Here is a 24669-nt window from a genome sequence, read left to right on the forward strand (position 1 = left end):
GAGCCAATAAATCAAGGTATATGGGACCACATGCTTTGTACAAGGAGCGGAGTAGATGACATCATTTATTGTCAGTAGTAGTTGCAATGGCTTATCATACGATGTATCCTGTGTTGTAATACTGTCTTTTCTGTGATGCAAATGTGGTGGCTGCTGCAAGGAAACCCCCTATAGAATTGGCAGGTATCACTCTATTATTAGGTTAGGAAGAAATAAAAATTGTACTGTAAATTACTTAAAAAAATTACTAAAAAATTAAAGATAGTGACATCAAAAATAAAAAATTCTTTAAAAATATGTTCAACATAAGGCATGTTAGGTCATTTTCCCATTTTCTGGTGAAAAGTAGACCAACCTTAGATTACTATAGTCTTATGTAGTAGTCTAAGGCTGGGTGGTTTACAGATTCTAGAGAATCCTATCCCCACTTTGTGGTAAAATATGTGCTGCGGACATGTGATTTCCAAAGCTGTTGTGGTTTTGGAAATCACAGCATGTCAATTATACCTAAGGAAACGCTGACGGTTTCCCTATAGGTATAATTGAAGCAGAAAGTCTGTAGGTTATGCCTGCACTGCTTTTTTTGCTGCGGGATGCTATGTGGGGCCTTAGCCTAGGTTTGGCTCACTAGAGTGACAAGATGGTGTGAACATCTTAAAGGGATTTCATGATTGTTGGATGGACATACCCCTTTGAAGGGTAGTCAATATATACGCTGTCTGTTAATGGTCAACATATGAAGGAAACACAGCAGCTGTCAGGAAAGAGAGCAGTGTGTACATACGATAAGACAGGAAAAAAAAGGATGCAGATGTAGCCGATGGGCTGAGTCACTTATCTGTCTAGTCCTCAGTGAGCAGCAGAAGGACCACACCCAATATTCATATTAAGTTAGTCTAATTATAGATATTTATTTATTAAAAAAAAAATGACAAATATCAGAAAAACATAAACTTTAGCAGTCATGGATAGTAATAAATAATAAAAAAACTGATGCAATGTAATATGCAATATGTAATATGCCCGCTGCCTCGGGGTTATGTTTGACGCAGACCTTTCCTTCACCACCCATATTGAATCACTCGCACGTTCATGTCACCTCCACCTCAAAAACATCTCCAGAAGACGCCCTTTCCTCACCAGAGATACACTAAAGACACTTATTGTTGCTTTGATTCATTCTCGCCTTGACTACTGTAACTCCTTACTAATCGGTCTTCCTCTTACTAAACTCTCCCCTCTACAATCCATTCTGAATGCAGCAGCCAGGCTCATCTATCAGGCTAGACGCTACAGCGATGCCTCTGGTCTGTGCCAGTCGCTACACTGGCTGCCTATTCATTATAGAATAAAATATAAAGTTATCACTCTCATCCACAAGGCTCTCCATAATGCTGCACCTCTATACATTTCCTCCCTCATCTCTGTCTACCGCCCAACCCGTACTCTCCATTCACTCAATGACCTAACACTTACATCCTCTATTATTAGAACCTCCCACACTCGTATACAAGACTTCTCCCGAGCTGCACCACTTCTCTGGAATGCTCCACCCCGGGCAATCAGATTAACTCCCAATTTCTACAGTTTCAAATGCAAACTAAAGACACATCTTTTCAGACAGGCCTATCACAATGTATAACGTAAACCCTTCCGTACTATAATTAGAATCCCCAAAATCTAACCCTCCTCTGTTCCCGCTCCCACATTACCCCGCATGATATGATGCCTTTTCAGGCTAACTTTATCTGTCCAAGCTCCATCCACATGTTACAGGACACCACTAGTGATGGCTCATAAAGTTTTGTTTGTGTAATGACAGTAACCTCTATTACAAAATTGTCTGAATACTGTATAAGCAATGCCGCCCCTGCTACCTCTTGTGTCACCCCCTCTACCTCATAGATTGTAAGCTCTTGCGAGCAGGGCCCTCAGTCCCATTGTGTGAAATGACGTTCTTTGTTATGTATCTGAACCCTACAAATTGTACAGTGCTGCGGAATATGTTGGCGCTATATAAATAAAATGTATTATTATTATTATTATTAATATGCTGCTCACTAGTCACTTCACTGCACAGAGAAGACTGCCTCAGCTTACCTTGGACCGCTTTTGTTGTTTTTTCCACTGCAAAAAAAGTACTGCAAAGTACCTTGTACCATGCACTTATTAGTACCTGCTTTAGGCTGGGTACCAAGTGAGCTAAAATGGTACTGGAAGGTCATGTGTACAAGTGCTGCTAAGCTGAATGGTCATCACGTAGGGTGACAACTAGAGAAGGGTAAACTGGTTTGTAAGTAGCTCGATTTGATCCAAATTTTCCAAAAGTTTCAGTTTGTAATAAAACTGAAGCTTCTGCAATTCATAAAAAAGGACCTTTCATGTCCTCGGGCACATGCGGTTTTATATACCGCTAGAAAGCCAAAAATGCATTATGTTCAGCGCACTGTCAGCTTTCCCGTTTTGTGTCTCGGGGCAAGAGATATCAGTGCCGTTACTGATATCTCTCCACTATCAGATGGGCGTTCCTTACAGTATAGCTGGGCTGTGAGGAACGCCCCTCATGACAGTACTGTCTGTAGCCCTGTGAGTGGGCGTTCTTTACTGTCCAGTCATGACACTAAGGGCTAGTTCACACGGGGGCAAGGAGGCGGATTTTGACAGCGGATTTTGCCTCAAAATTCGCCTCCATACAATGCTGATCTATGGAGACCACGAGTGTTCTTTTTTCCGCTATTGGCATGTTGCCAATAGCGGAAAAAAAGAAGCGAGCTGCTCTCTTTTCAGGCGGAAGCAGCCTCCGGTTTCGGCCCATTCATTTGAGCCGACTCCGGAGGGGGAGGCAGCGACTGTGACGGTCGTGGCAGGCGGGTTTTGACCCGAGAGTGATGTCTCTAACAATACAGGGCTATGGACAGTACTGTCTGGAGGGGCGTTCCTCACAGCCCAGCAAGACTAGGCACATAACAGGAAAGCCGACAGTGCGCTGAATTCAGTGCACTGTCGTTTTTCTGGCGGCATGTGCCCGTGGACATGAAAGGTCCTCTTTAAGTAGCACAAATGGCCATCACCACATAAACCATGAAGAAGAACAGCATAGAAGTAGAGGATCTCATGATCTGTGGCCTAGGTGCACTTTTGCCATCATCACTTGACAGCCTCTTAGACCAGGTTCACATCTGCGTCGGAGCCTCTGCTGCAAACTCCACCGGAAATTAGCGGAGAGAAATGTCCTACTGTTTTTCCGTCCGACCTAGAGCCTGGCGTAAGTGTGAATCTAGCCTTAGCCAATCATGAGAAGTGGGTGCAGAGTTCACAGTGATGATGTCTTAGGTACTATACAAGATTATGCACTGATAGGAATCATTTAGTGGAAATGACAGCAAGGAAAGATCTCAGGTAGCAAGAAATGTAGAGAAAACATCAAAAATTGGTGTAATACAAATATGTGTGAGAGAGAAGCATCTATGACAGGGGTCGGCAACATCTGGCATGCGTGCCAATAGTGGCACTCCTTGGCTTATTTCACTGGCACGCCAGCAGCACAGGACCTGCAAGAATTACATGAAGTCGGAGCATCCCTTCAGTGCTCTGCTAGAGCTGAGGCATAAGGACACTCCCCTTCTCTCACTGACCTCCAATGAGAGAGGTGAAGGAAACCCAGGGGGTGGAGCTTAATCACTGAAGTCTCTGCCTGCTATAGTGATAGCTCCTGCCGTCTGCATCCCTGCAAAGGCTCCCGGAGGAGAGGAGAGCGGCCAGCAAAGGAAAAGTAAAAAAACACACAGGTACATGCTGAAGTTACTATCCTTACTAATGTCAGGCATTTGGGGTTATTCATTTAGTGTTAGTAACTCCATGTGCCTCACATTAAAGGTATTCTACCACTAAATAGCTATTTTTTTCTGCTTTAGACGTCGGAATAGCCTTTAGAAAGGCTATTTGTCTCTTACCTTTAGACGTTTTCTCCACGGCGCCGTTCCTTAGAAATCCCGGTTTTTACTGGTATGCTAATGAGTTCTCTTGCAGCAATGGGGGCGGGCCCACTGGCTCAAATGGCGATGGGGGCGTCCTCACTGCTGCCCGAGAACTCTCTCTCCAGCGACGCCTTCTTCTTCAGCTGCATCCTACCCTTCTCTGTCGTCTTCCTTCTGCGTCAGCTCCGACGCCTGCGTAGTCGGCTCTGCCAGCGAGACACTAGTAGAGCAGACTGCGCATACCGGTGGCCATATTTTCAAGGCTGCAATTGCGTGCACGTGCAGTACGCTCCTCGAAGTCTTCGCCGAACAGAGTGTACTGTGTATGCTCAGTAAGGTACAGACCCTCCGAAGCCTGGATGACTTCACTTGCGCATCGGAGGTTTGTACAGACCTTACTGAGCATGCGCAGTACGCTCTGTTCAGCGAAGACTTCGAGGAGCGTACTGCGTGTGCTCGCAATTGCGGCCTTGAAAATATGGCCGCCGGCCGGCATGCGCACTCGGCTCTGCTGGTGTCTCACTGGCACAGCCAACTGCGCAGGCGTCGGAGGTGACGCAAAGGAAGACGACGAAGGGGAGGATCCAGCTGAAGATAGAGGCGTTGCTGGAGCGTGTTTTCGAGCAGCAGTGGGGACGCCCCCATCGCATTCTCAGCGCTGGGGCCCACCCCCATCGTTGCGAGAAAACTAATTTGCATACCGGTAAGAAACAGTATTTCTAAGGAATGGCGCAGCGGAGACCACATCTAAAGGTAAGAGACGAATAGCCTTTCTAAAGGCTATTCCAACGTGTGATTGCCAAAACAATTCATTTCAATGGTAGAATCCCTTTAATATTATATGGGGCTGACTATATGGATCTGTGCCCCTTTCTAAAGGCCACACTCACTTTTTACCATTACCTGCTATTCACTAGTCACCCTAGCTCACCCAGACAAATGTCTGTAAACCCAGATACAAATGGGATGGTTTCTGTTTATATCAATCAGGGGACTGTAGCAGCAGCAACTAAAATAACCCTGGTCTTCCATGCACAGCTACGCCCCCCAAACCCCAGCCCCTTTTTGGCTGAATAATCCTGTGCAGAATATTTGGGTGGCAGCCCTGAATATAATGCACATCTCAGCCTGCGCCTATTCAATAACACATAACTGATTGAAGGTTTGTCCCATATAACATGGTGGGCAGGAAAGACCATTGAGCGCAACACAATCGCAAGGCATTCTGGGAGCTGTAGTTTCTTACTCGCGCTTAGTAACTGACGCTCATGTACCACAGAACTACAATACCCAGGATTCCGTCTCTCAATTGGCAGACCAATCATAAAAGGCTCTCAGGAAGGACGATCTGATTGGTTAGTTTGGAATGTGCTAGTAGTTTCAAATTGGTAACGTGCGGGAGCGTCGCTGGAGCAGCAGCTGGGCCGGTGAGAAGCCCTGGAGACCGGGAGTCGACCGGAGCCGGTGGGTAACGGGGTCTCCTGGGTCTGTGCCGGCTGGTAGACTTGTATTGTGAACGTGAGGGCTTCCCGCATTCTCCTGGTGCTGTTTGCATCGTGTTATGGCAGCGTACAGGGTGCTCAGGGGTCTTAGCTTACCACGTAGTAAGAAAGAAAGCTGCAGCTTATTGTGTTATGGCGGCGTATAGGGTGGTCAGGGGTCTTAGCTTACCGCGTAGCTGCAGTTTATGAATCACGGAGCTCTGTTTTGGGGTCACTTGACTCAGAAGAACGCTTTATAATGGGTTGGGGGCATCCATAACGATGGGTGCCTGAGACAGGGGTGTTAGGATTTAGGCTTGGTTGCCTATGTAAGAAGGACCAAAATGTGAGGTTAGGGTGGGATAAGTGCTAGAATGTGATGTATGTTGGGGGTATATGGGAAGGGGTGATAGAGATGTAGGACATTAGGAGATAGGATATGTTGGGCTTGGTAATATAGTGACTGTGTATACAACTCTGATATTGGTGGTAGCTGGAAGGTATTAAGGGGAATACTGTCAGCAGAAGCCAGTATATCATATAATACATTTTATTTGTATAGCTCCAACATCTTCCGCAGCACTGTACAATTTGTAGGGTTCAAGTACAGACAAAAAAATACATTATAAAGAAAGTTACACAATGAGACTGAGGGCCCTGCTCACAGGAGCTTACAATCTGAGGTGGAGGGGGTGACACAAGAGGTAGCAGGGGCGGCATAGGAGGTAGCATTACTTATACACTGGTCAGACAATTTTGTAATAGAGGTTACTGTCATTACACAAACATAAAACTGAGAGCCATCACCAGTCATATCCTTAAACGTGCAGATGGCGCCTGGACATATAAAGTTAGTCTGAAACAGCATCATATCTTGTGGGGTAATGTGGGAGGTGGGACCTAGGTTACACTTTTCAAGTGGAGGGGGAGCCATCTCATCCAATGCAGTTCTAAATGGATTCTATCATTAAAATGCTATTTTTTTTCTAGGTACCACGTCGGAATAGCCTTAAGAAAGGCTATTCTTCTCCTACCTATAGATGTCTTCTCCAGGCTGCCATTCAGTATAAATCCTGTTTTTTTTCGGTATGCAAATGAGTTCTTTCGCAGCACTGATGGTGTCCCCAATACTGCGAGAGAACTCTCTAGCACCAGCTTCAGGAACGTCGTGTCGTCTTCCGGCGGTGGCTCCAAACTACTAGGCCTTGGGCAGCTGGCTGTGCATGCTTGCCGGCCACAAGAAAATGGCCGCTTACAATACTGTGTAAGTGGCCATTTTCTTGTGGCTGGTGGGCATGCGCAGTTGGCTTTGCCCTAGGCCTAGAAGTTTGAAGCTAGTGCCGGAAGAAGATGTGAAGAGAGCCCGTTCCTAAAGAAGATGGAGGTGGCACTGGAGAGTTCTCTTGCAGCATTGGAGATGCTCCCAGTGCTGTTTGAGTGTTGGGGTCCGCCCCCAGTGCTGTGAGAACTCATTTGCATACTGACATAAACTGGGATTTATACCGAACGGTGGCCTGGAGAAGACATCTAAAGGTAGGAGAAGAATAGCCGGTACCGTAGCGCTTTACAGTCAGAAGGGCGTTTCTGACAGTTAGCCAGGGATGCCCTTCTGCCCAGCAGCGCCTATCACGCTGTAGAGTGTGAGCGAGGAGGAACGCCCCCTCCCCTCCTGATAATACTTGTCTATGGACGAGCTGTGTGAGCAGAGGGAGGGGGCGTTCCTCCCCGCTCACACTGTGCAGCGCGATAGGCACTGCTGGGCAGAAGGGCGTCCCTGGCTAACTGTCAGAAACGCCCTTCTGACTGTAAAGCACTACAGTACCGGGACCGATAGCGCTTTACACCGGGCACAGATCGGGAAAGCCGTCAGTGCGCTGAATTCAGTGCACTGTCAGCTTTCCAGCAGTATATAGAGCTGCCTGTGCCCCAGACCATGAAAGGTCCTCTTTAAAGAAAACCTTTCATGTCCTCATGGAAGTGCAGTTTGATATTCAGCGCACTGTTGGCTTTCCCAGTATCTGCAAGTTTCGGCACCGAAATATCCCCACTGTCAGAAGGGCGTTCCTCATAGTTCATCACTGGGTTATAAGGAATGTTCCTTTTGACATTACAGTATGGTGACGCTGAGCTGAGAGGAATTCCCTTCTGATAGTGGGGTGATTTTAAGTGAATTCAGCTCACTGTTGGCTTTCTAAAAGTATCTAGTTTTTTTTGGGGGGGTTTCTCCCTCCCCCATTAACCATACAGCATTCACCATAAGGGTATGTTCACACTGAGTTTTTTGCAGGCAGATTTTGATGCAGAATCCGCCTCAAAATCTGCCTGCAAAATGGCAAATAGTGAGATGCCCTATCTTGCTGTGTTATCCACGACTCGAGATACGCTCTTTTTTAGGCCCATTTATTTGGGCTTAATCAGGAGCGGGATGCTACAACAGAATGCCAATGCTGTATCGGCTAGCCGCGCGGATTGTTCACAAGGCGTAAAAGGTTTCCATGACATTTTCTGCCTTGTGAACATACCCTAAGGGGAAAATATTTTTATAACTTTGTAGACCAGGTGATCAGTGCATTGTTGTGTAGGTGTTTGCTGTAAAATTCAGTTCATGAACGGCCACCATATTCAAAGGGGTTATCCAGATATTTTAGTACTGGGGCTGGAGCATGGGCAAGATGAAACCTGAAAAAAAAAAAATACTCTCTGCTGTCCGGTCCAGTGGAAGTCTTCACTGCAAGTGACAACTTAGGCCAATCAGTGGCCTTAGCAGTCACAGGAGAGGATGTCACTCGCATAAGTCACCGGTGAAGTCCTGGGTCCTTTCCTGTGACATGAGGCTGCTGATAGGCCTTAAAGGGGCTTTATCATTGGGGAAAACTCATTTTTAACTAAACAAAGTCTCAGTGAGCACTGTCTGGTGTGTGTGTGTAGGCTGCTGATGACTCCTCAGCCTTCCCTGCTCTCACACATAGCAGACAGTGCTCACTGAGACTTCCAGATGCATGTTGCAGGCTAATTAAAATATAAATAAAAGCTGGCTAATTCAAAAACTACTGATGCGATTTACATACAAAAAGTATATGTGGAATAGCCTTTCTAAAGGCCATGCATTTATGTTTAGTTAAAAATGAGTGTTCCCAATGACAGAGCCCTTTAATGATTACATGTGGTGAGAACTTCAGCTGGAACAATACTTGGGCCTCGCTAGACTGACAACGGTGGGGGACACCGGATGGTTGGGGACATTTCTGGGCAGCGGGGAACACCCTCTGATCGTACCCTTCCATAATCTTGTATGGGGAAGGGGGGGGGCCTTCCTCACAGCCCAGTGATGAGGCTGTGCTGTGAGGCCAGCCCCTCTGACAGTGTAGTGAGATCGGTACTGAAACTAACAGCACTGATATCTCTGCAGCTGGGGAACATTCCAGCAAAACTGACGGCTTTCAGCTATCTGGTGGTATGCAACTTCCAATGTCAGAGGACGTGAAAGGTACTCTGTTAAAGGCTTCATGTCCTGTGATGGGACAAGGGGCGAACAGAGGAGGGTTATTTTGGTGAGCATACATGATTGGCCTGTCTGAAGAACTGTTTTTTTTTAGGATGCCCTTTAAGCTCTAGAAAGTGGCTGATCTGGAATAGAGCATTACAAAGAGCTTGTACCACTTAGGAGAATACTTTAAGATGGACGTGCAAAGTTCTGATTATAGAAGATTTTGGTCTCGGGTAAAAGACAAGTGGTGGAGGAAATGTGGAGGCATGCAGTGCAATAGAGCTTTGTGTAGAAGGGTGATAAGTTTATATTGCATTCTATAGTAAATATACAAGTACAGTGACTGGCACAGACTGGATTCATTGGTGTATCGTGTAGACTGATGAGCATGGCTGCTGCTAAGGACAGATTGTAGAGGGAAAAGTTTGGTGAGGTGATTACATTAAGTCTCTACAGATGGGTTTTCAAGTCGAGAATAAATCAGTATGGCTGTGAGGTTTGAATTGTAGAGATATATTTGTAGGTGCAAAAGAGTGGATATAGGAAGAAAAGCAAGGGTACAAGTCAAGCATAACTCCGAGGCATCCGTAGTGGTCATGTGTCCTTGGTGCTATGGAAAGACCACAGACTGAAATGGAAATATTGGAGTTATTTTTGTTGGTAGATGGAGGAAACACCAGTAGTTCAGTCTTTGAAAGGTTCGGTTTCAGACTTAAAGGGGTATTCCCATCTACATAATTATTTATTAATTTGTAGATGATTAAAAGTTGAACATTTTAGCAAATATAAGTAATTAAAAATTCTGGAGAGTTTTAAAGATTTTCTCTAACTTTTAGTGGTGACAGTCTGTTAACTTGATCGTTTGTGGATACGACCACCAATGCAGAAACTTTCTAAGGTCAGAAAATCAGCCATGATGTCCTTATTGTGGCCAAGATATCTTCTTATACATGTAATGTCCCTGTCTGATAACCCAGGTACAATAAGAAAATCATGGCTGGGTTCCTGACAAGTTGCAGATCATAGAAAGTTTCTGCATTAGTGGTCGTATCCATGGCAACCGATCAAGATAAGACTGTCACCACTAAGGGCTTGTTCACATCTGCGTTCTCCTCTCCGTACTGCAGGTTTCCATTTCCTGCATAAAACAGAGCAGGAGATGGAAACCTGCAGGAGTCTCTGTCCCCCATTCATTTGAATGGGTGAGACAGCTGTGCGGCGGTGAGCATTTTGTGCTCTCCGCCACGAAACCGGGTTTTTTAATCCGGACACAGAGTTGGACATGCAGTACTCTGTGTCCGGATTGAAAAAAAGGTTTCGCGGCAGAGAGCATACAACGCTCACGGTCGGACCCGGTCTGTGGTTTCCGTCTTATGGCATGCAGATATAGATATGATTATGTACATGGGAATACCCCTTTAAGGAAAACTTGTTGGGTTGGAGGCAACAAAGGCAGTTACTAGTGTTTAGTAGTAGTGCAGGTGATGTTGTGGGAGGAGGTCATCAACAAAAAGATGGTGCTGGAAGGCAAAATCTACTGATCTGTCCAATGGCATGGTGGAAAGTACTGGGGAGCAATGTATTGTATTATGCTGCGTCAGAATCGGGATGCCCCTGATCTAGATGAGGGATTGAATGGGATTCTGAATCTATGTAGGGTACTATAGAAGGATTCACTGTAACAAAACTGAAGGCAGAAGCTCTGACTGTAAATGTTTGGAGTGGTCAGTGATATGAAGGGTCATGAAATTAAAGGGAGTCTGTCAGCAGTAAATTGGTTGTAAACCTAATCGCAGTACCTTTCGGAGGTGATTCTACAGTATCCAATTGTGGTGGTCAGTGCTGAAGTCCCTTTCATGTAAATCACTGTTTTATTCATTTGAATAACACAGTAATGGACTTGAAAAGGGGCTTCACAACTAAGACATGTTTGTAAGCAGTAGAATCGCCTCTACTAGTTACCAACTTATTGTTGATAGACTCCCTTTAAGTATAAGTGAGGGGGGTTAAAAGTAATTATAAATGGGAACAACATGGTGTCTCAGTGGTTAGCAATGCAGCCTTGCAGCGCTGGAGTCCTGGGTTTGAATCCCACCAGGAACAACAACTGCAAGGAGTTTGTATGTTCTTCCAATTGTTGCCTGTATTTCCTCCCATTCTACAAAGACATACTGATAGGGATCACAATGTACTTTATTTTTTTTCCTATCTGGAGCTCACAATTTACATTTAAAAAAAAAATAAAGGTAGTTATAAATGGAGGAGGCTGATGGTGAACCTAATAAAGGTATGCAATGGTAAAACATGGGTGATGGGTCCAATAATTAGGGCAGCAAATTTGGGTAGTATAGACTCGAGGAGAGTCATGGCCTGGGGGTTTCTATACTTGAAGGGTGGTATAGAGAGTTAGTAGTGGGGATGTAATTGTACATGTGTGAGGAGAGCATAAATGGGCTATTAGATGTCTTTTCAGCAGTGTTGTCTATTGTAATCCTCTCCATCTTAGTTACAGGAGGCTAATAAGCTCTACTCATTCCAAGAAGAATTGTTGGCCAGAGAGGGAGGAGCAAGTCATGTCGGGCTTACAGGAAAGCTACTCTTATGATGCTCCTTCTACGTATATCAACTTTGGTTCTTTCCATGAAGATGATCAGAATGCAGATTCCTGGTTTGGTGAGTGTTTTGTGTTTTTGTGGGTCCCCTCTTCCCCCCCCCCCCCCCCCTACTTTTACCCAATACAAAAAAACTTTTATATGTGGCACACTTATCCTGATTCTCCACCTATTGAAGGCTTCCAGGCCTGTCCTCAATATAGTTATAACTGGCTACCTGTAATAAAGTGTATGGATTTTGCAGTATTGTATTACTAATCAGACCCCCTGGGGTTCAAGATTCCCTAGGGAGGGGCGAGATCTTAAAATAGGGTAAAAAAAAATAAAACCCCTAAAAAGTAAAGTTACACACTAGTTACACACAGTTAACACACACTAGTTATCTTTGCATTTGAAAACTACCAACTAAGGGTGGGTTCACACCTGTGCCTGAACTCCGTTATGCAGGTTCCCGTTTTCTGCCGGCAGAAGACTGAAACCTGCATTCCCTGAGCGCCCGTGAGCGTTTTGTGCTCTCCGCGGCAACACTTTTTTTTTTTTTTTTTTTTTTTTTTTTTCTTTTCTTTTTATTGGACACAAAGTCCTGCATGTCTGACTGTGTCTGGTTAAATAAAAGGGTTTCGCCGTGGAGAGCACAAAATACTCACGGGTGCTCACGGCAGGACACTTTTCAAAAGCATTCAAGGAAACCTGCATAACTGAGTTCGGGCGCAGGTGTGAACCTGCCCTTATACAAATATTTTTCTCATACGGTGAGCCAAACTGGCTGTGATCAAGGCATTGGACACCCCCAGCCCAAAATGGTATAAATAAAATGTGCATATGGCTTTAAAAAAGACTCCTTATGCGGACCTGTATACTGAAATATAGAAAAGATCCAAACTATAAATTTTAGTACTTCTGTAAAGGTGCCAACTTGCAGAATATAGGGAACGTGTCATTTTGGCTGCACAGGAAATACCGTAAAAAAATAAACCAACAAGAAAGTGTCGCAAATCAAATTCCATCCTATTCTGAATTTTTTTTTTCAGTTTTCCAGTACATTATATTAACCCATTAAGGATGCAGGGTAGCTTATGTTAATGTTCTGTGACTTTTTTTTTTTTTTTTTTTTTCAATTAGGTGACCAAAATGTTAATTTGCAATTTTTATTTTTTTTTTCTCTTCTCCTTCACCATATGAGATAAATATTACTATCTTGGGATGCTGTGGACTTATACACACTTGGGGGATATCTAACATAAGGATTGGGCTATTATGACCTAAATCAAAATCTTTATTACTGTGATTACCCGGAACTTTACCTTGATTTACGATTAATGGTGATTATTTAGGTCATGCCCATTTACCCCTTTACAGTATAACTAATGGTAGGTACACACTAGCATTTGTCTTTCTGTTCTTTGGGTCAGCTTGGGGACCTAAAAAAACAAAACAAAAACTGAGATCTAATCTGTGTAAGAAGTAGCTACCGGCGGGAACTGAAAGCAGTGGTGAAAAATCTCCAACACTTCGGCTGAATTCATACCAGCGTTTGCACTCCGTTCAGGTTTTCCGCCTGCAAAATGTGGAGACAAGTCCTGCTTGCTTGTTTCAAACTGAAGGACACTCAACAGACAAAATTATAGTCAAGGGAGTTTGCTGGGCTGCATGTGTAACCGCTGTTCTGTCGGTCTCTGTCATTCGGGTCCCCCTATAGACACAAACAATGAAGAGCTGGTGCTAGCGTCAACCTAGCATATCACTCAGTGTTTAAAGGGATTCTACCATTAAAAATCTTTTTTCCTAGTTAACATGTCGGAATAGCCTTTAGAAAGGCTATTCGTCTCTTACCTTTAGTAGTTGTCTCCGGCCCGCCATTCGGTAGAAATACCGGTTTCACTAGTATGCAAATTAGGTCTCTCGCAGCACTGGGGGCTTCCCCAATGCTGCCAGAGAACTCTCTCCAGCGACGCCTCCATCTTCATCAGCAACCGCGTCTTCTTCCGGCTGGGGTCACACTCCACTTTTTGCGCGGATGCGCAGTACACTCCTGTAGTTCCACGGGGAACTACAGGAGCGTACTGCGCAAGAGCGGAGTGTGACCTCAGCCGGAAGAAGACGACAGAAGAGGGGGTTGCTGTTGAAGATGGAGGCGTCGCTGGAGAGAGTTCTCTGGCAGCATAAGGTAAGAGATGAATAGCCTTTCTAAAGGCTATTCCAATGTGTTAACAAGAAGAAAAGAGATTTTTTTATTTTTTTTTTATTTATTTTTTTAATGGTAGAATCCCTTTAATTCTAATTAACATTGGTCAGTAGTTCTCTACAATCAGGAAGTTAGGACGCCAAAAACAAAGGTCTGCTCATCGATCTATGCCAGAAGTCATAGCAGCCAGTTTTCACCCACCAGCTCTGAAGACAGCTAAAAAAAGGAGATTACAGAGATGGAGACTTCTAAAGTGCCGATTTAAGTTATCTAATGGTCATGTACTATACTATTGGTTTGTTCATTTGTTTTATGAAAGGTTTAATATTCTTTAATGGCGTGTGTGAACTGTAAATTGTTGTCTTGCAGATCAAGTGACAGATGGTGAAAACCTTCCCCCAGACTTTGAGAACACAACGCAGACACAAGCAGGTATTATTGGCAAAGGGATTATCTACACACAGAGCATAACTTCAGAAAGTGTACATATATTCTTTATTTTTTACAGAGTTAGGCAATGTTCAGATTTCCATGGCTTCATTGCTCACATCCATCCTAGAATGACAGCAATGGACTTCAATGGTGCTGGGATGACAAATGTAGACTGAGCCTCCTCAATCTGCGTTAGGTTTGTCATGTTACACAGCTCTGTCTGCATCTGTCATCCTAGTGCCATTTATGTCTGTTGCACTAGGATGGATGAGAGCAACAGCTTTTACAATAGGAAATCTGAACCTAGCCTTGCTTGATCTTCACTGATAAGTTATATACCCTATATTGTACCCCACACTGCACTTGCTATTCCCCCCTTCCCCCTTATGAAAATTTGTGCCTCCATTACAGATATTAATTTTTCACAATATACAAATGAGCCTTTGGGAGTGACGAGGCCATCCCATTGTTCCACACTGCCCTAATGTGCCCTTTTTCCCTCCCCAGTTCTTTGAGTGACACAGCCAAGGAGCTGTTGTAATCTCTCCTGGCCCTGTGTTCACACCAGTGTATTAGGTCAATGTGGAGTGTAGCAGTTTGGAGCTGCTCTTGATGCTCCAGATTTCACATTCGCATATTGGGGAAATGCATATATTGTCACTGGAGGCACAAATTTTCATGAAGGAGTCATTCTATTCAGGTGAGCCTGACACTTATATGTTGCCTGTTTAATATGTCACTTGATGACTCACATTGGTAGGGACCTGACATACAGCTCATCCACTGAACAGCATTTTGAAGAAACAGCACTCATCTGAGCACTACTGCCTCTTCATAGAAAAAAACTGCCATACATCTCTATAGCAGATGTCTGGTATTGTATTGCAGCCTATTCACTGTACTACAAATGGCCTATATGACCGGCGAACATGACATCATATAGCCTGAAAAGTGGAAGTGATGATTGGATTCAGGTGACCCTAACCCATTTGCAGGGCTGGATTGTCTCTCGTTTATGGTGACAGTCCCTAATACATTTGTACTTTATTCCCTGATTGTTGTTGCAGATGAGAGCACAGTAAGCAATAGTAATACAGAAAATGTCAAGAAACAGAAGACTCCAAAAACGCAGGCCAGAAGGTAACGCTCATGGAGGGTTGCATACGGTTAAGAGAATACAAATCAATGAGGTTGGACAGCATAATGATATAATTGTCCTTTTAATTTTGGCCCCTTTTTAACAATTACCAGGTGAATAATTTTTTTTTAAATTGCTGCTGTTAATGAGTTAAGTGCACCAAAGTACCTTTAGCATTATTTTGAGTGATTTCTGAATTTCTCTGGGAGCTCCTGACAATCCTCTGCATTTGAGTAGCTAGCTTCCTGCTGTCTTAGCTCTCTCTCTCCCCCGTCCTCTCACACCCCTCCCTATTTCCCTAGTTATTCCATGGACTACTACCCCTACCAACCTAACTTACTCAGCCTGCCCCATCCCATTATACTTCCCTGTCTTCTGTGTCGTGAAGATCACTTTCTTCTGTCCTGCCAACTCCTTCTTCTGTGGATTTCTGCGGTGCCTGCGCAATAGAGCCTAAAGAGCTTTATTGTGCATGTTTGGTAGATGGGCTTCTTCTCTTCATCTGCCGGTGACGCCGGCAGAGAAGGGAGTGACTCACCGTTCCCAGAAGAATGAAGATGAGCAACTATGATGTTGAATGAGGAGAGTATTGATGACTATCCAGAAACATAACGTCAATTTACCAGCCCAGCGATCTCAATAATTAGTGTTTTATTGTTTTGTTTTGTTTTTGGGTTCATCCCAAACAACCCCTTTAAACATCTAGAACGCTAGACTAATGTGTTTTACCCCCACTGACAAGATATTTGTGCTTCTGATGAGTCTAGCATTAACTTGTATACCATACCATGTATTTTATAAGCTGTGTGCCTCTTTACTAACATGCACATAATGGGACACCTTTTAACTAAATAGGTGAGGGGAAAAACTACTGGTCTAAATGAAAAGTATTTAGAAAATTATTGAACATTTTGAATCTCTCAAATTTAATCCAGTCTGAATCTGATATGAAATTTCTGTATAATGTGGTGCTTTTTCTGTTTAAATCCAAGGTCATCAAAACGCTTGTCTGCACAACAGCGGAACAAACAAATGGCAAAAATAAGGGCTGAAAGGAAGAAGGTCACACCTAAAGAAGATCACCCTCCCTATAAGCGACAGAGGCTGTAGGTGTCTAATATGCTTCAGCATTCTCTAACCAATAGACAATATCTTCTCTGGTTCGTAACGTGTGATTCTTTTTTAGGAATGCAGTCAAATGCAAATCCACAGACTCTAGCATCAACAAAGGGCTGGAAAGTTCCCCTAAAGTAAAGTCCAAGCTGACACTGCCATCAACTCCAACAGTACTTAAGTAAGTCTTCTCTTATTGAAGTCACAGATTAAACCACCCTTAGTCCTCATGACTGCAAATGAGGCCAACCTTTACACGGCAAAGTGCAATGCTGAGTGCCTCAAGCCCTTGACTTAACAGGATAGCTTTCTTGGCCTATGTTGGTTGTGAGGTAGAGAGCTGGATGCAGCAGAAAGCTCTATTCTGAAACCTGTTTTCTCACTCTAGGAGAAGGAATATGCCCTTAAGGGTTAAGAACTCTGAGGAACAAGAACTGGAGAAGATGCAGCAGCTTCAGCAGGAACTTGCGGAAAGGCTTAAGAAGAATGAGGAGTCCCTGAAATCTGCTTTGGCTGGAGCAGGTTGGGAATATAATTACTGTAGCATGAAGACAGACTTTTTTTTTTTTTTGCCTATATATTAAAGCGTTTTTGCTTCTACTTTATAGGTCAGCCTTTGAAGAAGGCACCGATTCAGGCCACCAAGCCTGTAGACATTCATTTCCACACAGATGATCGTATTAAGCGACATCAAGAGGAGACGAGTGGTGAGCAGTACAAACAGGTGGACTTTACATCTGAGCTTCGCAAACACCCGCCATCTCCAGTGAGTATTCACAGGAAACACTGGCTACATGTTGTCATAAGTGCATTTTTTTTATTGGTACTTCCATTCAGCACTAAATGTGGAAAACAAAACCTAGTGCTCCACATCCAAGGGAGTGCTTCAAGTGGATAATCCCTTGTGATTTGTCCTAATGTATTGGTGAGTACCATGTAATGACCTCTCCTGCCATGGTCACTGTATTGGAAACGGTTTTGTCTTCAGGACTTACAAGGCTAGGGAACGCCAACCCTGCTGAAATTCACTTGCTATGTAGGTTGTCACTTTGGTGAATGGCTTGATCCTTTCATGTTCTTGCTTAGATCTCCACTGATCTCTTGGACAAAATGAAAATTCCCAATACTCCAGCTATGTCTGCTCTTGTTTTCAGATCCAGTTACCGAAAGGAGGCCGCACCATTCCCAAACCTTTCAACCTGTCTCAGGGTAACAAGAGGAAACTTGAGGAGTCCACTGGGGAGTATATTTCAACAGCTGAGCAAGTTTTAGCTTTCTGCAAAAAGACACCACAGCGCTTCCACCTGCGCAGCCGGAAGAAAGATATAGAAGGTTGGTAGGCAATCAAATAGTAAAGTTGCATGAATTAATGTGCTATGGCTTTTTGCTTGATACATTGTTTTTGCAGGTCCATCCCCTGTGAAAAGTACAAAGTTGAAGCTCACACATCCAAAGACCCCTCAATTACAGACCAAGCAACGAAATAGGCCAGTTACTTGTAAGAGCTCTGCAGAACTGGAAGCAGAGGAGTTGGCCAAGTTGCAGCAGTAAGTAGCAAAATTGCTTGGCTCAATTACCCCTTAATGAGACATGACATACTACTATGTCCTGGCCAACTGGGCCTTATCGCAAATGGATGTAATAGTACATCCTACATCTGCCTCCAGCTCACTATTTAATTGGGTGGCAACGGTAGCCGCTGTTAGCTCTAATTAACAGCTAACTCTGCTCCATTATAAACATGACCGCAGCATCTAAGGCAGGGGTAGGGAACGTACGGCTCTCCAGCTGTTGCAAAACTACAACTCCCAGCATGCATACTTGCTCTGCTGTTCTTGGAACTCCCATGGAAGTGAGTGGAGCATGATGGGAGTTGTAGTTTCACAGCAGCTGGAGAGCCGAAGGTTCCCTAACCCTGATCTAAGGGGTTGCTAAATAACAATTTTCAGCAGCCTGGAGTCTGAACAGTGATTCCAGGCTGCTAAGAGCCCCTCATTACCTGGTTGATGCTGCTGCGATGGGAGGAAATCTGCTTAGGCTGACTTTCTCTGTACACGTTTGTTGCAGTGTATAGTACTAAACTAGTGGTGAGAGCATTGCTGGCTCAGGTCCCCTAGTGAATGCCTTGTCAAGTTTACAAAGACCCTAAAATTGCTCCTACAAAATGGGAAATTTAAAATTTATTAGCACCTCCAGGGCTCTGCTGCAAAAAGAATATAGCCTCCAGAAAGTCCCTCTAAATCTGCACTCCAAAAACTAAAAATCACAGCGTGCCATCCCTTCTCAGCCCTACTGTCCAAGCTTGCAGTTTGTCCAAATATACAACTTTTTTTTTTTCTTTTGTGAGCACACTTGGGCTCAAAGTAATACCTTGAGAAATTCATTGAGGGGTGGAATTTTTAAAGTGGGGTCACTTTATGGGGCTTCACATTGTACTGGTACTTTAGGGGCTTTGCAAATGTGACATGGCACCTGAAAACTCTTCCAGCAAAATCTACCCTCCAAAAGCCAAATAGTTCTTTCCATTCCAAGCCCAGCCATGTACCCATACAGCAGATTATGACCACATATGGAGTATGTACATGAGAAATTGTTTAACAGACTGAGGGGTGCTTTTTCTCCTTGCGAGGATAGTGACGTATTTTAGAAATTTGCAAAAATTCAGCAGCATAAGTCCTGTGTGATGGTCTTGTGACTGTCAGAGGTCCACATCCCTCAAAGGTATATGTATATACGGCAGGTCACAGTTGTTGGTTATAGCAGAGTACACCACTGTTTAGGCATCAAATTACCTCCTTCCGTCCACAAAAACAAAAGTGCAGGACTTTTCTCTTTACCAATTTTAGACATGATGTGCAGAAGAGTCTCCTACAAGGACTCCAACAATGCTGTGACCCTAGCCTTGGTGTTGTATAAAAACCTATGTAATATTATACTTTAGTGTCCTGTTCATCACTTTATGTATGTGATATATAATATATTTCATTTTTTTAAGATTTAAATTTAAAGCTCAAGAACTCAACACAAAGATCTTTGAAGGTGGTCCCATCCTTCCAAAGAAACCCCCTGTCAAAGAACCCACCAAACCTGTAGGTTTTAACCTGGAGATTGAAAAGAGACTTCAGCAACGTGAAAAGAAAGATGACGAGGAAGAAGAGCAGTTCACTTTCCATTCTAAACCTTGCCCCAGCAAGATCTTGACAGACATAGTGGTCAGTAATTCACAGCTACTGGGTTTCCTTTTATCATCTTTTTTAATGTGGAATTTGTGTGTGTGTATGTTTATCTGTGTGTTTATTTTTTTTCTCAAAGGGGGTTCCTGGGAAGAAAGCACTGACACTGACTGTGCCACAGTCTCCAGCTTTTGCACTCAAGAACAGAGTTCGTGTACAATCCTGGGAGGAAATAAAGGCAAGTTCTCCTTTGGTAGAGTGTAAACCAGGCATATGTAACCTGCTTCCTCAACCACGGTCACAGGTGGCAGTTCTCTTATGGGGACTATATTAAACCTGTCCTAAGCGAGTCTACTGCCATCAAAACAACTTAAACCATTTATATGTTGTAGTGGCAGCACTACTTATATGCTGCAGAAAACCTTACTAGTGGCAGTGCAGTCTTACTGCTGAGAAATTCAGATTTAGTCCATGTGCAGTTCAGTTGCATGCAGGGTATGGATTGCTCATTTGCATTTGACATTTTAGATGGGTTGTACTGTCCCCAATTATTCATTTAAATACCATGACTTGATTAAATGAAATGTAATACAACAAAGGCAATCCATATAATTGGCATACAATAAACAAGTATACAGAACATCAGTCACTTAGCGGCAGGTCTCTGTATAGCAGCTCATATACTGTGCACCCATGCAATTCAGTGATGGTAGTGAACCAGATGTCTAAATCAGTTAAGCCCCCCTATTATGATATGCACAGAGCTTGTATAATACTTTAGTTTTCTGATATATTATGCACTAGAGGGGCAGAAAACTAGGGCATAAATATTTCCAAAATCTAAACAAGTACCTATGTGTGTATCTTGCCATTTGTTACAAATGCAGCCTGTACCTCGTATTGCTTGGTTCTTTCCTTCTAAAAGGCTAAAGGAAAGCTGAGAGTATTGTCAAAATGAATTTTGAATTGTAAGAACTATGAAGGCTAACCAATTAAGTCTATAGTACTCCCTTCTAGGCAATACTTGCTACACTAAACCAAAGTGCTACCAATGGTATTTGGTCTTGTCAAACACCCCTTACACCAGGGGTGCCCAATACATCGATCGCGATCTACCGGTCGATTGCAAAGGACGTATGGGTCGATCGCGGGATGCAGCCAGGGATCCCCGGTGTCTGCTTGTTCACAGTGCAGGCTGAGAGTCGACTCTCAGCCTGTGCTGTGAACAGGCACTCCAGACACTTGCAGGCCGGGCAGCAGCAGCTCCGGAGGATGACGCACTGCCCGCTCTTAGGGATGGAGGGAGCCGGGGTGCTGCTTCTTCACAGCGCAGGCTGAGAGTCATCTCCGGACACTGGCAGGCAGGGCTGTCCCAGCCTGCCAGTGTCCAGAGATAACTCTCAGCCTGTGCTGTGAAGAAGCAGACAGCGGGGATCCCTGGGCAGCCACAGAACGCCGCTGTCGCCTGCTCTCGCACTCCGTCCGACCCCGCCCACAGGCCCGCCCATGGCCCCGCCCACAAGAAGTGGGTAGTAGATCTTTTGCCTTGCCAGTTTATAAAGTAGCTCACATGCTAAGAAAGTGTGAGCACCCCTGCCTTACACCCTGTTAGTCATAATACTGCACTTGGGTAAGTGTTGTAGGGTGTGTTGTTTTGTGCTGTTTTTTTTATGGTAAACTTTATAACTGAAGGATTTGTAAAAGGCCAAGAAATTGCATGTTTTAGTCCTTCTGTAGAAACCATTGAGTGAATAAATCCATTAGTTGGGTATGGAATCCTGTTGTGTAAATGAGCACTTAAGCATATTGCTGGTTTTAAAAGGGTATTTGTAGCTGAGCTGTTTATAACATGATCCGTATTACTTAGCATGTTAGGGAGGTGAAACCACTTTTGGTGTCTGAAGTGCCAAATGAGTAGTGGGAGTGCAAAAGTGTAGCTACCACGTATGAGATACTGTAATTAAACATGTTTGTATTTGTAGGAGGAACAGGCGCCAGTCATAAAAGCCAACCCAATGCCCCATTATGGAGTACCCTTCAAACCAAAGCTGGTAGAACAGAGACAAGTGGAAAGTTGCCCTTTCTCTTTCACTGAACGTGACCGGCAAAGGATGGAAGAAAAAGAAAAAAAATTAGACCAGCTCAGAAATCCAGAAGTAAGTAGTGTGTAGGTCTTGTGGGAGATATTTGCTTTGTGGTCTGCACATGTCTAAGCAGTATCTCTTGTGATCTGTCCTAGGTTCCAAAGTTCAAGGCTCAGCCTCTGCCCGACTTTGACCACATTACCCTTCCTGAGAAGAAGGTAAAGGAGTTGACGCACCAGGCACCCTTTGACCTGCAGATTGATAAACGTGGGGAGCACAAGTTGCAGCGATGGAAGCAACAGGTGAGATTCTCAGGGGTTATCCTCTTTGTGAGGATTTCTGCTTGTAGAAATGTACAAGTTTATTTCCTGATTCCAGATTAAAGAAGAGCAGAAACAACAGAAAGAAATGACTGTTTTCAAGGCACGTCCCAACACTGTTACCCACCAGGAGCCATTTGTTCCCAAGAAAGACAACCGGACACTGACAGGTGGGGACAGTTGCAGTGAGTCTGTTAATGGTAACTAAACCCCTATTTTTGAGTATATAGATCTCGTATGATATGTAGAGCCGGGAATCCAATCTATAGACCAGAGCGTAGAGCCACCTCAGAAATGGATTTAGAAGAATTGTTCATGAGAATGGGTGCCAAGTGGTGCACTTAACTTGCTGTATCCACTTACCCTGGATATAACACTGAAACATGAGCAGTTCCACATGGTAAAGTTGGAGTCCATTTGGGCTTTGTAATAACTAAGTCAAATCTCAAAAATACAAGTGTCTTGTCCATTGGTTTCTAGCTGAACTCTTGGTCCTATCCCTGGGCACGGCTAGCAGGCTATGCTTGAGTTATAATGCCCTGACCCATCAACATTCCCTCAAAGCCCCTTTTCTCCTTGTTGCACCAATTCTTTTCTCTGTTTCCAAACTTAGAGAGCCTTTCTGGTTCCATAGTACACGAAAGCTTTGAACTAGCTACAGAGAGACGAGCAAAGGAGCGCCAAGAATTCGAAAAGCGCCTGGCAGAAATGGAAACTCAGAAATGCCTCATGGAAGAGGAGGAACGCAGAAAACAAGAGGAGCAGGAGAAAGAAGAAATCAACAGGCTTAGACATGAACTGGTATGTGGCTCCTAAGTTTGGTTGTGCAGATATTAAAATGACCACTAGGCAGCTCAATGGAGACATATTTACCGTATTTTTCGGACTATAAGACGCACTTTTTTCCCCCCAAATTTGGGGGGAAAAGAAGGGTACGTCTTATAGTCCGAATGTGGCGCCTGGCATCCGCTGTACTAGAGAGACGGATGCCGGCAAGGGATAGACGCCGGGGCCTGAGACATCGCTGCGCTCCTCTGCCCTGCATGAAGCCAGCGGCTTCATGCAGGACAGTGGAGCGCAGCGATGTCTCAGGCCCGGCACCTGTGCCAGCGTCTATCCCTCCCCGGCATCCGCCTCTCTAGTACAGCGGATGCCGGGTCAGTATCAGTGGCCCCTTCTCCCCCGGGGTCGGTCCCCACCGGCCCCGTACCTGTGAAGTTGCAGGCCGGCTCCTGCGCGGCGATATCGCAGGAGCCGACCTGTTCGGGTGACAGCCGGGAGCCTAATGAGGCTTCCAGGCCTGTCACTGCTGTATTAGTATTGCGGCTGGTCTCTATGACCAGCCGTAATACTAATAGGCAGAATGTCCCATAGACGGCAATACAGTTGTATTGCCGTCTATGGGACTTGCAATCAAGTGACCGCAGGTTCAAGCACCCGGGGGGGAATAAAATAGTAAAAAAAAAAAAGCTTTAAAAATATAAATAAAAGTTCACCTCCTGTCCCTAGAAAAATAAAAAAATAAAAAAATATATATATATATATATATATATATATATATATATATATATATATATATTCTCATAAACCACCGTTTTTTTTTTTTTCAATACAAGGTGATCTAAGCAATAGATATTCCCCAAAATGGTATAACTAAAAAGTACAGCTGGCCCCGCAAAAAAAACACTCTATGCGTCCCCGTACAGCTGCAGGGTCACCTGTCAATGTGGCCTTGCAGCTGTTGCAAAACTACAACTCCCATATATTAAATATTTTACCATTTTTTGCTTCAAAATTTTTTTTCCCTATTTTCCTCCTCTAAAACCTAGGTGCGTCTTATAGTCCGAAAAATACGGTAACTAGAAGCTTTATAAATCTGTATGCAATGTGCTCCCCCTAGTGGTGAATACTGACAGAATCGTGGTGGACTTTCATATGGCTATATGGTTTTGACTTTTTTTTTTTTTTTTTTTTTTTTTTTGTAATGTTTGTTACTTTAGGTTCACAAGGCTCAGCCAATCAGAAAATTCAAACAGGTCGATGTCAAAACAAGTGACGTTCCCCTGACAGTACCCAAATCTCCTAAATTCTCAGACCGGTTTAATATCTAGCAGCTCATGTGACACCCAGGTCCGGTACCTCAAATTTTAAGGGGTTCTGTATGCATAGCAGATTGTTGAAGAAAAAAATACAGGAGAAAAAAAATTACTATATATGGGAAATGTTCTGGAGGGTGATGTAAAGTCTCTGTAAATACTTTCTAAAATGTTTATAGTGGTTTTCTCTGTTTTTGTCTTTATTTTTTTTTTTTGATTAGTGTGCATTGAAATTTCATAATAAACATCCTGTGACTTTTCATGCAGTTTTAACCGCCGTTAACCAAAGCTTTGTGAGTGTCTGCTTCTTTGTCTCATGGTCACTCTTCATGATGTTGGTTCAATGTCCTGGTTCATGCCTGTGCAAGTAACAAAGGGCTTCCACTGGTGCTTATAGCGACAGTTACCATTATTTTTTGGACTAATGCATAATGTCTATATGGAGGAAATGGCAGTCTGAGAAAGTAGTGTGCATAGAGCCTGTCTGCTGCTGGTCATAGGAGACAGACTGCACCCGAATGTCTTCCATTTCAGTCTGCCATTTTACCACAGTTCAGGCAAGTGTACATGG

At 43.9% G+C, this 24669-nt stretch overlaps 1 protein-coding gene across 1 annotated transcript; it reads left to right on the forward strand.

Moving 5' to 3' along the window:
- Window positions 1–5360: 5360 nt before the first annotated feature.
- TPX2 (TPX2 microtubule nucleation factor) lies at window positions 5361–24230 on the forward strand. Its single transcript, XM_075276953.1, has 17 exons — window positions 5361–5441; window positions 11452–11618; window positions 14112–14174; window positions 15200–15314; window positions 16305–16418; window positions 16499–16606; window positions 16814–16947; window positions 17034–17191; window positions 17580–17757; window positions 17834–17972; window positions 19421–19637; window positions 19738–19836; window positions 21581–21754; window positions 21838–21984; window positions 22061–22172; window positions 22616–22803; window positions 24003–24230. Exons 2-17 carry the CDS (start codon window positions 11519–11521, stop codon window positions 24111–24113), a joined length of 2157 nt encoding a protein of 718 aa, XP_075133054.1. The 5' UTR covers window positions 5361–5441; window positions 11452–11518; the 3' UTR covers window positions 24114–24230.
- Window positions 24231–24669: the final 439 nt, after the last annotated feature.

The sequence above is a fragment of the Leptodactylus fuscus genome, chromosome 6 (genome assembly GCF_031893055.1).
Source record: "Leptodactylus fuscus isolate aLepFus1 chromosome 6, aLepFus1.hap2, whole genome shotgun sequence".
NCBI lineage: Eukaryota > Metazoa > Chordata > Amphibia > Anura > Leptodactylidae > Leptodactylus > Leptodactylus fuscus.

What these genes read in the sequence shown, in the direction of transcription:
- TPX2 (XM_075276953.1), top strand. Translation starts at nt 11,519, where the DNA reads ATGTCGGGCTTACAGGAAAGCTACTCTTATGATGCTCCTTCTACGTAT. An exon ending in AATCCTGGGAGGAAATAAAG is followed by an intron (nt 19,837 to 21,580) that starts GCAAGTTCTCCT and finishes TTGTATTTGTAG; the next exon opens with GAGGAACAGGCGCCAGTCAT. An exon ending in ACAGGCTTAGACATGAACTG is followed by an intron (nt 22,804 to 24,002) that starts GTATGTGGCTCC and finishes TTGTTACTTTAG; the next exon opens with GTTCACAAGGCTCAGCCAAT.